Source organism: Poecilia mexicana, unplaced genomic scaffold (assembly GCF_051168715.1).
Source record: "Poecilia mexicana isolate PSO_F unplaced genomic scaffold, ASM5116871v1 scaffold_9, whole genome shotgun sequence".
Taxonomy (NCBI): domain Eukaryota; kingdom Metazoa; phylum Chordata; class Actinopteri; order Cyprinodontiformes; family Poeciliidae; genus Poecilia; species Poecilia mexicana.
In genome coordinates this window covers 8,996,252-9,010,082 of record NW_028263378.1, presented here as the reverse complement: position 1 = coordinate 9,010,082, position 13,831 = coordinate 8,996,252, and the positions used below count along the sequence as shown (strand labels likewise).

The 13,831-nt window shown below is 39.7% G+C and overlaps 1 protein-coding gene across 2 annotated transcripts; it reads left to right on the top strand.

The window, feature by feature from the left end:
• The first annotated feature begins 2,620 nt into the window (after window positions 1-2,620).
• On the top strand, window positions 2,621-13,425 carry fgf10b (fibroblast growth factor 10b). Of its 2 annotated transcripts, XM_088008730.1 has the most exons (4): window positions 2,621-2,968; window positions 3,127-3,736; window positions 11,513-11,616; window positions 12,632-13,425. In XM_088008730.1, the coding sequence occupies exons 2-4, from the start codon at window positions 3,277-3,279 to the stop codon at window positions 12,821-12,823; spliced, it is 756 nt and encodes a 251-aa protein (XP_087864856.1). In that variant the 5' UTR covers window positions 2,621-2,968; window positions 3,127-3,276; the 3' UTR covers window positions 12,824-13,425. The 2 variants fall into 2 exon arrangements, with proteins under 2 accessions (XP_087864856.1, XP_014861184.2); XM_015005698.2 differs by having other exon boundaries at window positions 2,621-3,736.
• The last annotated feature ends 406 nt before the right edge of the window (window positions 13,426-13,831 follow it).

The window sequence follows — 13,831 nt, the reverse complement described above, 5'->3', positions numbered from 1 at the left end:
TGCTGATATCATTTGTTTTGTTTGGGTCTCCAGTTAAAGTCCCACTGACGGTTAGGAAGTCTTTTCCTGCAGATTGTTGACAAGGTGCTAAAACAGGGGCTCAAGGAAAAATACAAGGAAACCAATGAATTTTTATAGAGAATGATAAATGAAAGCACATAAAACTGACAGTGTGACATTTATTGGCTGGATTCTTAGAAATGCCACTAACATCTTTTACAGTTTCCAAACATATTGTCGTTTAGGCTGTAATAAAATTGCCCATCTTGTGCCTGCCTACCCTTGAGGACTAAATTTTTCAGCGACTCTCATTGGCTGACAGCCACTCAGACACCTGAGTCACAGAGGAAGGCAGAGGTCTGGTGATTGAAACTGGATAGCCTCATTGCATTACAGCATTTCAGGAGAGATAACACACGGCGATAAAGCCTTAAAGGGAAAAAGAGAGGCCTTTGCAAGATGGTAGAGATAAATCAGCTATCCAGACTGGAAGCAACAACGGTAACTTAATATGATTTTTATCTACAGAGATAGAAGAGGATGGACACTTGTTGGGATTATCACATCTTAATGGGTCAATTTCAATTTGTAATACTTATCACCTTCACACTGAGCCATAAAACTGCAGATGTGCCAGATATAAAAAAAAAAAAACTAAAATGATTGAAGTAGATGTTCCACATAAATCTTTCACCACAAAACAAAGAAAAGTGTACAAAAGCGAAAAAGAGAACATCTACCAAAAAAATGTGATTTATTTTAAAATGTACTTTTTTACTGCAGTGTGAACGTAGAATTACTGAATCATAATGGTTGATTCAGGTAAAAACGAAAGCACAAACTTGTCTTCCCTGTAGGTTTACTAACTCCATCTGTACTTGAAGCTGTGAATTTGCCCTTCAGTTATACAAGGGATGAACCCAAGCAGGAAAAATGCATCAATCTTTAAACCAATGAAACTGAAAAAAAGGTATTTTAATTTTTATATTGTATTTATTTAAAATATTCACATGCAACATTTATAAGCAATGCTAAGTGAATATTTCCTGAACCAAAAAACTATTAACATTCTTTTAATTCCTTTAGGGATAATTAATTTGAAACTATAATGTCCCTTAATGCCCCCTTGTGGGTGATGCCAGGCTCATTTTGATGTGTAGAGTTCCCTGTGAACATCCCTGCTGATTTTCACACACAACCATCCTTCAAGTTTGCAGCAGATGATTTAAGGAAAAGAAAATGTGCGGTGAATTGCAGATGTGTGGATGAAAATGCTTTGTGGATGTCAGAAGTCAAGGGGAAAAAAAATTGTAGACTGGGTCTTGTTGTTAGAATAGCGACGTTAGCTCAGATTGTCACTTGTAATAACCAAGAAATGCACAGTAACATGTTTGAACTCACAAAACCTTGAACCATGAGGCAGATGGGAGGAGGACCACCCTGGGTGCCTCTCCTGCCAACTAAGAACAGGAAACCGAGGCTGCAATTTCCACAACCTCAACAAATTAGATTGTTGCAGATTCCAAAACTGTTTCCTGATCTGATGAGAGTTGATTTCACTCAGGTTTCAAACAACATGCAAAAAATGGACCTATGCGACCTGGTATTCGCAGCTGTTGGTGGTGCAATGCCACACCGTCTCACCCATTCTGGGCACCCTTTGGACCTCAACCAGCCAAACTATTGCTACCGAGCGTGTCCGTTGCTTCATGACCACAGTGTACCCTCTTTCTGATGGCTCGGTCCGGTAGGATAAAGCTCAAATTATCTCAAACTGGTTCCTTAAATATGAAAGTAAATTCCTTGCACTCTATTAGCGTCCACAATTCTCAGTCTGTTGCAGAGTCTACACCAGATCTCAGTCTATGACACATTTTGGATGGTGTGGGACAGAAGATTCACATTGTGGATGTGAGGCCGACAAATCTGCTTCAACCATTCGATTCTGTCAATGAAATCTCACATGAACGTCTCAAACATCTTGTTGAATCTGTGGTAAAAAGAAATGAAAGTTCTTAAGGCAAAATGGCGCCTAACTTGATACTAAACAGAAGAGTCAGAATATTCTGTAGACAAAAATATCTTACCTTTTTCAGCTGCATTGCAGCAGGATGGATCTTAGGCTTCAACATTAAATCCAGAGAGATAAATATGGCCAATGGGGCATTTTTGCTATAGCACACAGTATAATGCATTAATTAAATTAACCAATAAAGCAATCATCATCACAATCAGCATCTGTAGGAACAGAATCAGTGCTATCAGGCTGCTTCTTTCTGCCCAGGACCACAAGCAAAGATAAACCCTATCATCACCTCTCACCTACTCTCATATGTTACTTTTGTTTGGAAGGGATTCCCACACACAAACACACGCACACACACACAGACACACACAGAGAGCAGTGCTTGCTCCCATATGTTAGAGGGAAGTTGAATTTCAGAAGGATGGATTGAGTAACCTCCACAGAGCACAATATTATTTATTTTGGTGTCACTCTGCAGGTAATGAATTTGTCAAATCAAGGAAAGGGCAAGAACAACCGGGATCAACCATAGGACCTCCCCAGACGTTTTTTGCATGAAGGTGGAGTCATTGGGAAGAGGAGAGGAAGTGAGATGAGAGGAAAAAAACAAAAGGAGCAGGACAACCGAAGAGAACAGATGGATTGTCTGACATGCAGCTGGATGTTTAGGTCCTGAGTCCAGTGTTTGCCGAACAAAACTCCTGAGGACAAATCAAGATTCATCTACTTCAAAGAGGTTGATGTAAGAGAACCCATTTTTATTTTGGGGGGACATTTTTGTAAGGTTTGGCAAGCATTTTACTAGGATTTTAAGGGTTTTCTCTCCTCTTTTACAACTATGAACTGCCTGGAAATTCAATGATCTCTCTGGAGCAACTCAGGATATCAATTTAAACATCACGGGCAAACCTGAAAGAACTGCTGATCACAAGGATAACCCTGGTTTGTTTCTGAAATCTATGACTGTTTTTTTTTTTTTTTTTTTTTTTTTACAATAATCAGTTTGGACATATCCAATTTTAATGCACAGACTTGGGTGTGTTTCTCAGGTTTTCGATATTCAAATTTAATTCAGTTGGATATCCTACAACTTTATGCAGGTGGTGAAAAGTTTGGACACTGCAGTGCGATCACCTCAGCCAGTCTGGAGTGTGGAGGGCTCCCCTCCCTGCCCTCGTAGTCTCTCCTCACCCCCAGCAGCATGTCCCAGGCTCTAAGGCTGCCTCTAGTCCTCCTCACAGCACACTACCATGATCAGATGGGCTGCTGGAGGGAGTAAGGCTGCATTTGCCTCGTTCTGCTCCTGGGCCGGCTTGGGGGCTTACTCTGGCTCCGGGACCAGCTTCCGATCAAGGTCATCAGGACTGCTTTCCTCTCCGACTTTCTCTGTGTTGGTTGCTCTCCTGGCTTTCTCCCTGTGCTTTCCTGAGGTTGCGTGCCGTCAGAACCGCAGAGACAGACTGAGGTCCCCCAACCTGGAAACATCTGGGGTTCCACTGAACATTTCAGAGAGCAAATTAATCTCTAGACCTAGAGCCACCAGGGGCCCGTCTGGACAGGGTGGAGGACCGCAGGGGAGGCATGTGCGCAGCTACAATCACCTCCAAGGGGACATACGTAGGAGAAAGTTGTTCTCTTTCCAGAAGTTTTTCCTGAGGATCGATAGGAATGGACAAGTCAATGGGACCAAGAGCAAGGATGACCCACTCAGTAAGTAAAACCTCTTAATATGTAAAGATAAAATCAGAGGGATTGGGAGCCAATTCTGAAGATGGGGACCTCATCATCTACATACTATTAATTCAGCGCTAAGGTTTAAAGATATGAAACTACCTGGCTATGATAAATAAAACATATTTTCCCAGACTGCTGGTTTGACAGAAGAATTTTCAATTTGAGTTGTCCTTTTGTTTTAAACCAGACATCTCACTGATATCTCTCCTGTCCAAACACTCAGCACAATGATGGTAGCTCTCAGTCGGCTTAAAAAGGACCAGGAGCAGATAACTGGGCCATTATGAAGCGGTCTTCACAGCCCAGGGTAAACAGCGTTGATAAGAGCCACAGAGGAACAGGGCTGGTGCAAGGGGGGGGGGGCACATGAATGTCAGGCTCATTGATATTTTAGGCTCCTTTTCTTTTTCTCTTTCTGTTGTCTCCCACACACATTGCTCTTCTGCGAGCGCAGGTTGGAGTAAATTGCACATTCTCAGTCACATTTGCGACAATTGTTTGACTTTTTCCACTCTAAGAAAAGTGTCTTTAGAAGTGATTACACGTTGTTTGTTTCACTGGATCTGTCAGTAAGGCAGCATTCTCATTTGTAACCCAGCGTTCCCATCGAGCTTCGTGTGTGTGCGCCTATCAGGCACCCACATTTTCCCCATGGCTGTGCGATCATAAAGCAGAAGATAATGATGCATGCTCTCAATTTTTTCATTCATGTCTTTCAGTTTGTGAGTTATTTCACCAGGAAAAACTTTAGATTTATAATATTATTAACAAGAAGGTTCCTGACCAAGCGCAGAGCAAATTAAAACATCATAAGATACAGCCAAAAAAAATAAAATAATATTATGGCACAAGATAAAGTAATAAAAATAAATACCAAAATTTTTTTGGCATTTATTTATTTTGGTGCTGTATATCATCTACATATCAGATGATATACAGCATCATCTTAGGCACATGATGCTGTATATCATTGCACATTTCTGCAAACATATGACACCTGGGCTGTCAGTTTGTACATACAAACAAGATGTTTGGATATTTCTTTGAAAACAGATATAGTAACGTAATTTTCTCTAATAGTCTACTGCAAGAAAATGCAGCTTTATGACTTTAATGAATAATAACAACAGGAGATCACTTAGTGTTATTTTGGCCTAAACAGGTGTCAGGGATCCCAAATAGGTCTCAGAAACAAAATAAATAGTAATTAATACTAAATTTTGACACAATTACAGTGAAGACCAAAAATGTTTGAATCTGACATATTGATGATGACAGGACTATGACGAGAGTTTGTGATGAAGGAATCATGTAAAGTACGTTACCCTAGTGAAGCAACATCAAGAAACTTGCAGACACAAATCTTTACTTAAACTTCTGTCCCTCTGTCACATTATTATCTTCTTTGCAATTCAGTAGCAAATTATTAGGCTGGCTTGGATTTTTTTGGGACTTAATGTTTAGGACAGTTTTGACAGTATTTACACAATTGTGACTCAAATATTTCTTAAGTATAGCTACTCTCAATCTCTTGTTACACTATGCAAGTGGGTTGGATTGGAGATTCACTCATCTTGGGATGCCAAATGCTTGAAACTGAAAGTGAAACTGATGCAGTAATATATTTTCAGAATAACTCAGCTAATATTTATCTGACTATTTACTTGTAGCTCATTGACATTTCATTTCCAGATGGACATTTGATCTTGAACACTGGAAAAAAATGGTTATTTATGACACTGTAGCAAAAAATATTCAGCCCTGTCCAGATAAAGTGGAACTTTGTGAATTTCACACTCCTGATCCCAATACGCATTACCATTAAAGCCATTAAAATGCACCATGAAAAGCATAAATATTTGAAAGACAGGAATTGACGGCTCACTAAATTAGCTTTCTTAGCCTCAGAAGACACTAAAAATCGGCTTTCACAGGACTTTACCTTTCTGTCAAATTTTTAAAATGAAGCTTAAAATATTTAGAATTATCTATTCAGATTCCTAAATATTTGTACAAAATGCTAAATCAAACTCTGAACCCTAAAGAGCAGTGATGGATAGCACAAAAATCGTAGTTTTGAATTAGAAAACATGTTAATTATTTTACATTCAAACATAACTCAGCAATATTAAAATGTTGTTTTAATAAGGTGCGGATTCGACAGCTTGTCATCTGCAAAACACTTTAAATGACACATGCACACGTTCAAACGTGTTCTTCATTTTCCCAGTCTTCCAGTCGCAGAGTCAGCGTATATACGAAGCTTTACTTCTCCTCTTGGAAGAGCCTGACCACACATTCAATCAAAGTGACTAAAGGGAAATAGCATGGGGGAAGCAGAATGTCAGGGGAGATGTTTGTTTGGACAAGGTCATGACAGAAGAAACTTTATTGAAGTGATGCCTTTACTGCTACCTTTGTTAGCAGTTTCTTTTAAGTCGTAAAACTGGAGTGGTGCAAGGAAGTCTGACGCAGTTTTTTGCGAATTTACCTTATGTTTGTTTGGAGGGTGAATTGCTTCTTTGTCTTTGTTTTTACTGAATCAAAAATAAAGATTCAGTAAATCTTTATTAATAAAGACTTTTTTTTTTTTTTTGAAAAGTCATTTAGTCTTCGCAGTGCTGAGCACCAGGGTGGGAGGTGAAAGGGAGATCCTCTAGAGGTACAAGTTCATGAATAAGCTGACTGAACGTCATTGTAGCCACATCAAAGGTGTGCATCTTCTGTATCAATGGTGGTGCCATGAACAAGCTGTGTCCTAAGGGGGTCTAGGGACACTGTGTGTGGATTATTTACCATGTGAACTATCAGGTTCACATGGTAAAGAATACTACACAACAGCAGCTTCAGTCTTCTTTTTCTGGCCCCTGGGGCTAGGCATGATCCCAGAAACGGCGTCTTTTGTAGAGGACCCCTCATGATCTCTTGAAGTGACAAGCAGGATTTTCCTACCTATTCTGCTTACAAAATGGTAAGCATTGGTATATTTGGTCTATTTTAAATGGTGCGTTGGATGTGCGGATATTTGGTTTCAAGCGTTGCAGTTGACTCTGCAGAGACCCGGCTCTCTCTGTGTTACAGAGCCAGTATCCAGCCTCCCACAGATTTATGGGGATGCCAGTGTAAAACTGTCCCACATGGCTTTCCAGCCCGCCAGGGGCCTGTGCAGAGGTTACAGAGGCAGTGAGAATGGGAGGGAGATAAAGTCCTAAAGTCAGCTAAGTAGCTATCTCCACTGTCTGAGTGTGTAATTAAAATATCTATGATTCACAGCTGACTTCTTTTATATTTATAGGCAACTAGTAAGTTTAAGTGATGAGTGAAAGATTGCCAAATAAGAGCCAGTCTAACGCCTGGTGGTGAAACAGTTTAGCTCATTATCCTTGATGGTGTGAGAGGGGGAGCCTGTCAAGATTGAGTGTTAGTGTATGCATGGGATGTAGGCCATGTGTTCAGCGCACTTTGCAAAGTAGCTCATGAAGTGTGTATGTGTGTGTGTGTGTGTGTGTGTGTGTGTGTGTGTGCGTGTGTGTGCGTGTGTTTGTGTGTGTGTGTATGTTGTTTTCTAGTTAAATGTGCTGGATGCACATTGATCTTTTTTTAATCAAAGCAAATAAAGACAGTGGTCTTCTGGGTGTCTGAAAAAAGACACATAAAACTTTTCATATGGGTCTCAAGTGAGGCCATTATCAACTGTTTGCTCGGTCTGCGCAGGTTTTGTTAAATGTTTTTTCTCATCAGAAACAGGTCAGGAAAAAAAAAATAGTTGTTGAAATGGAAGATTTTTATGGTGGCCACCGTAGATTTTGCTATTTTGAGGACCAATTCAGATGAGCAAAAAAATTGCATTTTGAATTTAATTTCATGTTTAAGATAAAAAAAGCGAAAGATCAATTGAAAAGAAACATGAGAAATGTTTGTATCTCCAAATATTATACTGTGACTGCAGGAAGGGCTGTTTATCCCTGCATTACTCAAAGATGTTGTCCCACATTTCTTTAACAGTAGAACAAATATAGATGGTCAAGAACATGTAAAACCTGTAAAAAAATAGTGTTATGAGTGTTACAACTTATGCACCAGTGCTAGAAAATTTACACAAATGCTCACTCAAATTTCACAGCAGTGATCCTATAATACAAGAATGATATCTGGGGGTGACAGGGGAACAGGAATAGGAGTTCATCCTGTAATTGGTGGGTTGCAGCCTGGCTTCATCTGTCTTAGTCATTGTGTCCTTGGACAAGCTACTTCACTGCCCTGCCTGCTGCTGGTGGTCAGAGGGCCCATTGTCTCAACTGCATTGCAGTCTCTCTTCTGTCAGACTGCCCCAGGGCATCTTTGGCTACAGTCTATAACAACTTAGTAGTTATAATACTTGTGAATGTGTGAATGAATGTAATGTAAAGCACTTTGGAATCCTCTGGGCTGGATGAAGCAAAATTACAAGTACAGGACATTTTCTGTTTACCTCATATCATTTTGTGCTATGCAAACGTTCTATTTGCGCTGATGTAGATTCACTCACCTCAGCATGACGAATACTTTGAGATGCTCCAACTGATGGGAGTCTGAATACTGTCTTTCAACTAATATTAACCATTTGGCTCGATTCATAGACGGAGTATAGAACCTTCACTCTAAGGGGTTGAGGTGATCATTAAGTTAGAAAAAAAATTATTAATAAATAAGATGTTGGCATCATGGCACATTAATCTGTCCTGATGAATTTGCTTATATATATATAATGCTTAACTTTCTTCCCTGGCTGGTTAGATTAGACAACAACACACTGGTATCATGGCAACCTAGTTTTTTTTTTTGTTGGTTTTTTTTTCCTGACACAGTTGCAAATTATACATTTTCCACCCTAAAGCTGACTTTTACATACTTGGCAAGATAAGAAGCAGTGTGAAATCAACCTTTGGGTGAAAAAAACAAAAAAAACAACAAAATGCTACAAGCTGCTAAGTGCAACAATTTTGTTTTTGGCATACCACTGTGGAAAAAAAGCCCACCTTCAGTTCCTACTGGCTTAATCTGTTTCACAACCAGCATGTAATTAGGTGCTGTAATTCCAAACAGGAAATACATACAATATTCAAAGGGAAAACAAAAGCCACAATATATAAATTTCGGTCTAGATAGCCTCTTAAAAATGGTAGTTATTGGTTATTTTCCTCCAACATTTGTAGAAAAGCACATTCACCTGCTACATTTTCTTATGCCTGTGCATGCCGAGTGTGTGTGTGTGTGTGTGTGTGTGTGTGTGTGTGTGTGTGTGTGTGTGTGTGTGCGTGCATGCATGTGTGTGTGTGTGCACATTAGCACGCGTGCGTGTGTGTATATACAACCTGTCTCGCCCCTGCCTCCGGTGGCTGACTTTGATCAGTGATCATTACAGCCTTTCTAATCCTCACTCCACCCCCAGTCTCACTGTCATGGCTCCTCTGTCCTCCTCTGTTCTCCTTCCTTTCATCCCTCCCATGTTTACAGAGCAGCCAGAGACTGCCATAGATTGTCTTACATCCTCACTCCATACCTGACATCCGATCCCTTACAGAAAACCAGCTCCACTCAGATCCTCAATGGCCGTTGTGTCACAGTCCCCACCACCGCCTTGTGGCTTCAGACCTCACAGCCCCGAGGTGCCACCGTTTGAACTAGAAACTGATACAGCCAAGACCTCACGGACAAGGAGGGAAGTTGCTGTATATTTAAGAGGGGTATTTGTTCTTTTGGAGGGGGTGGTGGCACACCTGGATTCTCCACTGTCCACTCATGTACACGGCTGGAGACCTCAGGCAGAGGAGAGTGGGAGCGACAGTGGACCAGAGCGCCACACAAACAGTCATCAGACACAGACGGGACTGCAGATCTGATCAAAGGATGTCATTGACTCTCCGGAGTTCACGCCCCCACGCCGGTCTCCGTCTGTGTGCGTGTGTGTGTGCGTGTGTGTGTCTGTGTGTGCCTACACATGGATGCTTATCGAGATAAAATAACGACAGCTCACAGGAAGTGGGGAAAGGAAGTCAGGGAGGGCGGCAAGAAATCAAACATGTCATGGGAACCAGCAGGACTCTCTCACAAACACACACCAGCAGCAAAACACGAGACAAGTGGGCTCTGTGGTCAGAGGACACATTAGGAAGTTATATCTCTCTGACCTCTGATACTGAGACCACACAAATAATCGTGGCTGTCTGCAGGAAAAACACACGCTTGTTACCCCAGGTATAAATTAACCCCTCTGCCAGCCTATGAGAAACCCAAATTATTTGTGTAGCCTAAATACCAAACAGAGCATAAACAGCCAGAGATTCTCTGTGGAATCCACCTATTAATTTTCCAACAAAATGACCTGTGCAGCTGGAATCTGTTACGCAGGTGTAGGCTGTAAACTAACTTTATAATATCACCAAAATGATAAATGTGCTCAGGAATAATTGTAACCTTAAAAAGAACTCCCACATATTCCCACATGTAAATGTACTGTGCTTTGAAGGTCACTAGTCATTCAGATCCATGGTCCTGAAACAAGTAACGCTGCTGGTATTTGGGCTGCCTGAGGTGGTACTCCAAAACCTTAATAGTACTTATTTGCAAAAAAAGATATGCATAAACTAATAGTGATGTACGGTGGATAAACACAGGCAGGATAAAAGAAGAGTCAGAGTCAACCCCAGGTGTGAGCAAACACTGCTGCTCTGGGCCCAGAGGATAACAGGGCACTGCCAACACTGAATTATTGTAAAGAATATAAATCTAAAACACTCTGTTTCTGAAATCCTGTTTTTCAACAATAAGCAGATTTTTTAAACTGCTCCCAAGTTTTCAAATAAAAAATTTCATATTTTCTTATTATTATTATTTTAGAATTTTTCCTTATTTTCAGACCTAATTAAAACTTGTTGTTGAAATGATGGTACACTGGACACAAGCAGAACATGAAATAATCTTATCTGCACAATCTTTTTACAGCTGTCACCATCTATTTCTTCTTTTGCATTATTTTACTCTTAATGCAATTTATAGAAAATGTATAACTTTATGTCATGATTTTTTTTTCTATCCATTTAAAGAAATAATGGGAAGTCACCGTAGAAGTGACTTATATGAGGGTCACAAAAATCATTGCTGCTATACAATTAATAAAATTCATTGTCACCTCGCTAGTTTATGGATGTCCAAAGGTTACACAATTAAACGAAAAGAATGAATCTGTCAGTTTTGGGTTGTGGTGGGAACAAAAACAAAAAAAAATCAAAATTAATGAATAAATAATGTATAAAATAAAATTGCTTACATTATTAAACATATTTGTCTTATTGGCAAAAATACATATTCATTTCCTCACATATTTAATTATTTCATGGTTGTTTGCTAGTAAAGTCTGAAAACCAGTTGTGTTAAAGTCCAAGAGTACAAATAATGAAGCTGGGAATTTTTTTAAAGATGATCTAAATGCTGCAGAATCTCAAATCACATTGAAGTCATTCAAATGCTTGTAATTGAGACAACTTACAATGGATTTCTCTGTATTTTTTCTTTCAAACGTCAGCAACACACTAAAGAAGTGTGTGGAAAACAAAATAAGTATATGGGATGTGCAGATCTGAATTTGACGTCATCTTGTAAATGTTCCAGCAATCCAGAGATCCTTTATGAAGTCATGGTGCATGCAAGGGGATTGTTTGTTTATTTTGATAATCACCATATAATGATGTAACCTTTTTTTGTATTTCTTAGGTATTTTGGAAATCACATCAGTGGAAGTGGGAGTGGTGGCCATTAAAGGGCTGAACAGCAACTACTATCTGGCCATCAGCAGGAAAGGAGAGCTGTACGGAGCGGTTAGTATCCAAGTCAGAGGTCAATCTGAATGCTCCACAGAGACAGATAGTGTTAGATTGTTCGGTTTTTATCGCGGGCAACCTGATCTTTACCTCCATGCCAGTTGGATCAAATCCACAATCAGGCCTGTGGACACATGCAGACCTGCAGGAGAGCTATGCAATCACACAGCTTGTCCAAAGACAAAATGCAGAATAGGGCAAAGCATGCAACATCCATCAAAGGGGTGGTTTGGGTGTTTTGAAGTGAGATCCTATGAAGGTATTGTCAACAATAGTTCTCTTACCTGCAGTAGAACATTGCCAGATTGCTGTGAGCTTGTAGGAAATGAAATGATTCACAGCATGGTGTTATCCGTCATACTGACCCTTTATCTCAGCTGCTTTTAGCCATTTAAAACAATTCAAACAAATACAAATAATCATAGAATTTTATCACTCATGAAACCTGAGTTTGCTCCTGGTTTCTTAGATGATTAATGTCCATGTTAGATTTTGTAGATAATTCCAGTGTCACTCAGAAACAACCAAAATGGAATGCTAATGAAAATAAAATATTCTTTTAAACCTAAATCTGCCTTAACTGGTTATACACATTTGGTGATGACATAATTTAGTTATTAGTGACTTTTAGGACAACTTACTTTACTGAGGAGTTGATAATGTAGATTTTATGTTATTTACTTGTTTGGCCAACATAGTAACAAACTTAATGGTGTTTGTGAAGATGCAGATGGTTAATGTCCATCGTTTGTACCGTGCATCACGAGATGCACGATTCTGCTTGAATTATTCTAAATTACTAAAATAAGTTAAAATGTGTTGTTTACTGCTTAAGGAGTTTTACTTTTCTGCACACAATAATCTCACAGGAATGCACTTCCTGTGAGATTATAGACTGGCAAAACCTAGTTAATAACTTTGAAACATAGTGTTTTATGACAAAAATTGATCTGTGCTGGAAAATGACCAATTTTTCACCTCGTCTGACATAAACATGCTTCTGATTTTGCAGAGAGAGTTTGGTGTCGACTGCAAGCTGAAGGAGCGCATCGAGGAGAACGGCTACAACACCTACGCTTCGGCTGAGTGGAAGAACAAGAAGCGGCAGATGTTTGTGGGGCTGAACGTCCATGGGAAGCCGCTGAGGGGAATGAAAACCCGGAGGAAGAAAACAGCAACCCACTTCCTTCCAATGATGGTGTGAACCAAGGAGCCCACCTGGAGTGGAAACACATACACAGAGCACTGGACATGAGAGGTTTTAAATACCAGACAGCCATGAATCAAAGACATGCGTTGAAAAATCTCTCATTTGGGAAAAGAAAAAGGCACTAACACTGTTAAACGACGTGAACTCTGATTTGGTTGAGATTGCTTATTTCCTTTAGGTGAGAGATGTTAATCTGAGTTTTGAGTGGCACCAAAAGCAGGGGTCATCTTTATTTTTTTTTACTGTGCCAAACAGTTTGAAGCTGAAGTCTGTGGACGACAGAGAAGATACTATCCAAGCTAGATGTATCGAAATATGGTATTTATAATCCAACTTCTCCAGAGAGGCAGGGAACAAGGTCTGGCAGAAAATGGCAAAGGTAAAAATCAGATTATCATGACAGCATGAAATATTAAGAATTAAAGCACATTTAAAATAATTGTTTGATACTTAACCACTGAGTTTTTGGCTGAATTTTATTGATTTATTTATTTTTGTGAGATATTTAACTGGAAAGAACACCAGCAATCCTCTGCGTTCTACTTTTTATAGGATCTCTCTATCATGTGAAAATAAAACTACGATTCTTCTCTGCAGCAGTGTGGATGTTTGTTCCTTCTCACACAAAGGGCACAGAAAGCTGCAGAAAAAAAAAAAAAAAAAAAAAAAAAAGCAAAGTATCAGCACATGTCCTGAGAAACACTGGCAAGCATTCAGGTCAGAGTAGGTCTCATTCTTATCTGGCTTAGTCTGAGGTAGGGAGGGACAAATAGCAGTCATTAATGCTCGGCCAGATCCTCCATGTGGGAACCATTCTGCTAATGATTAGTTCCCAAACAAACAGGGAAACAAACCACAACAAAATCGCGGGGAGTCAACTTCCCCGGTGTGACCTGTAGATATTGACATCATTTCCTAATGTCATCCCATTCCTGCAGCAACAATTCCTGATTGTGGAACAGATAGAAATCAACTACATTTTATAATAATAAAATAAAAATA

Bases quoted from the DNA above. Each gene is read 5' to 3' on its own strand.
- fgf10b (XM_088008730.1), top strand. From the start codon at position 3,277: ATGATCAGATGGGCTGCTGGAGGGAGTAAGGCTGCATTTGCCTCGTTC. The intron at 3,737-11,512 runs GTAAGTAAAACC...TGTATTTCTTAG, and splicing joins GAGCAAGGATGACCCACTCA to GTATTTTGGAAATCACATCA. The intron at 11,617-12,631 runs GTTAGTATCCAA...CTGATTTTGCAG, and splicing joins AAGGAGAGCTGTACGGAGCG to AGAGAGTTTGGTGTCGACTG.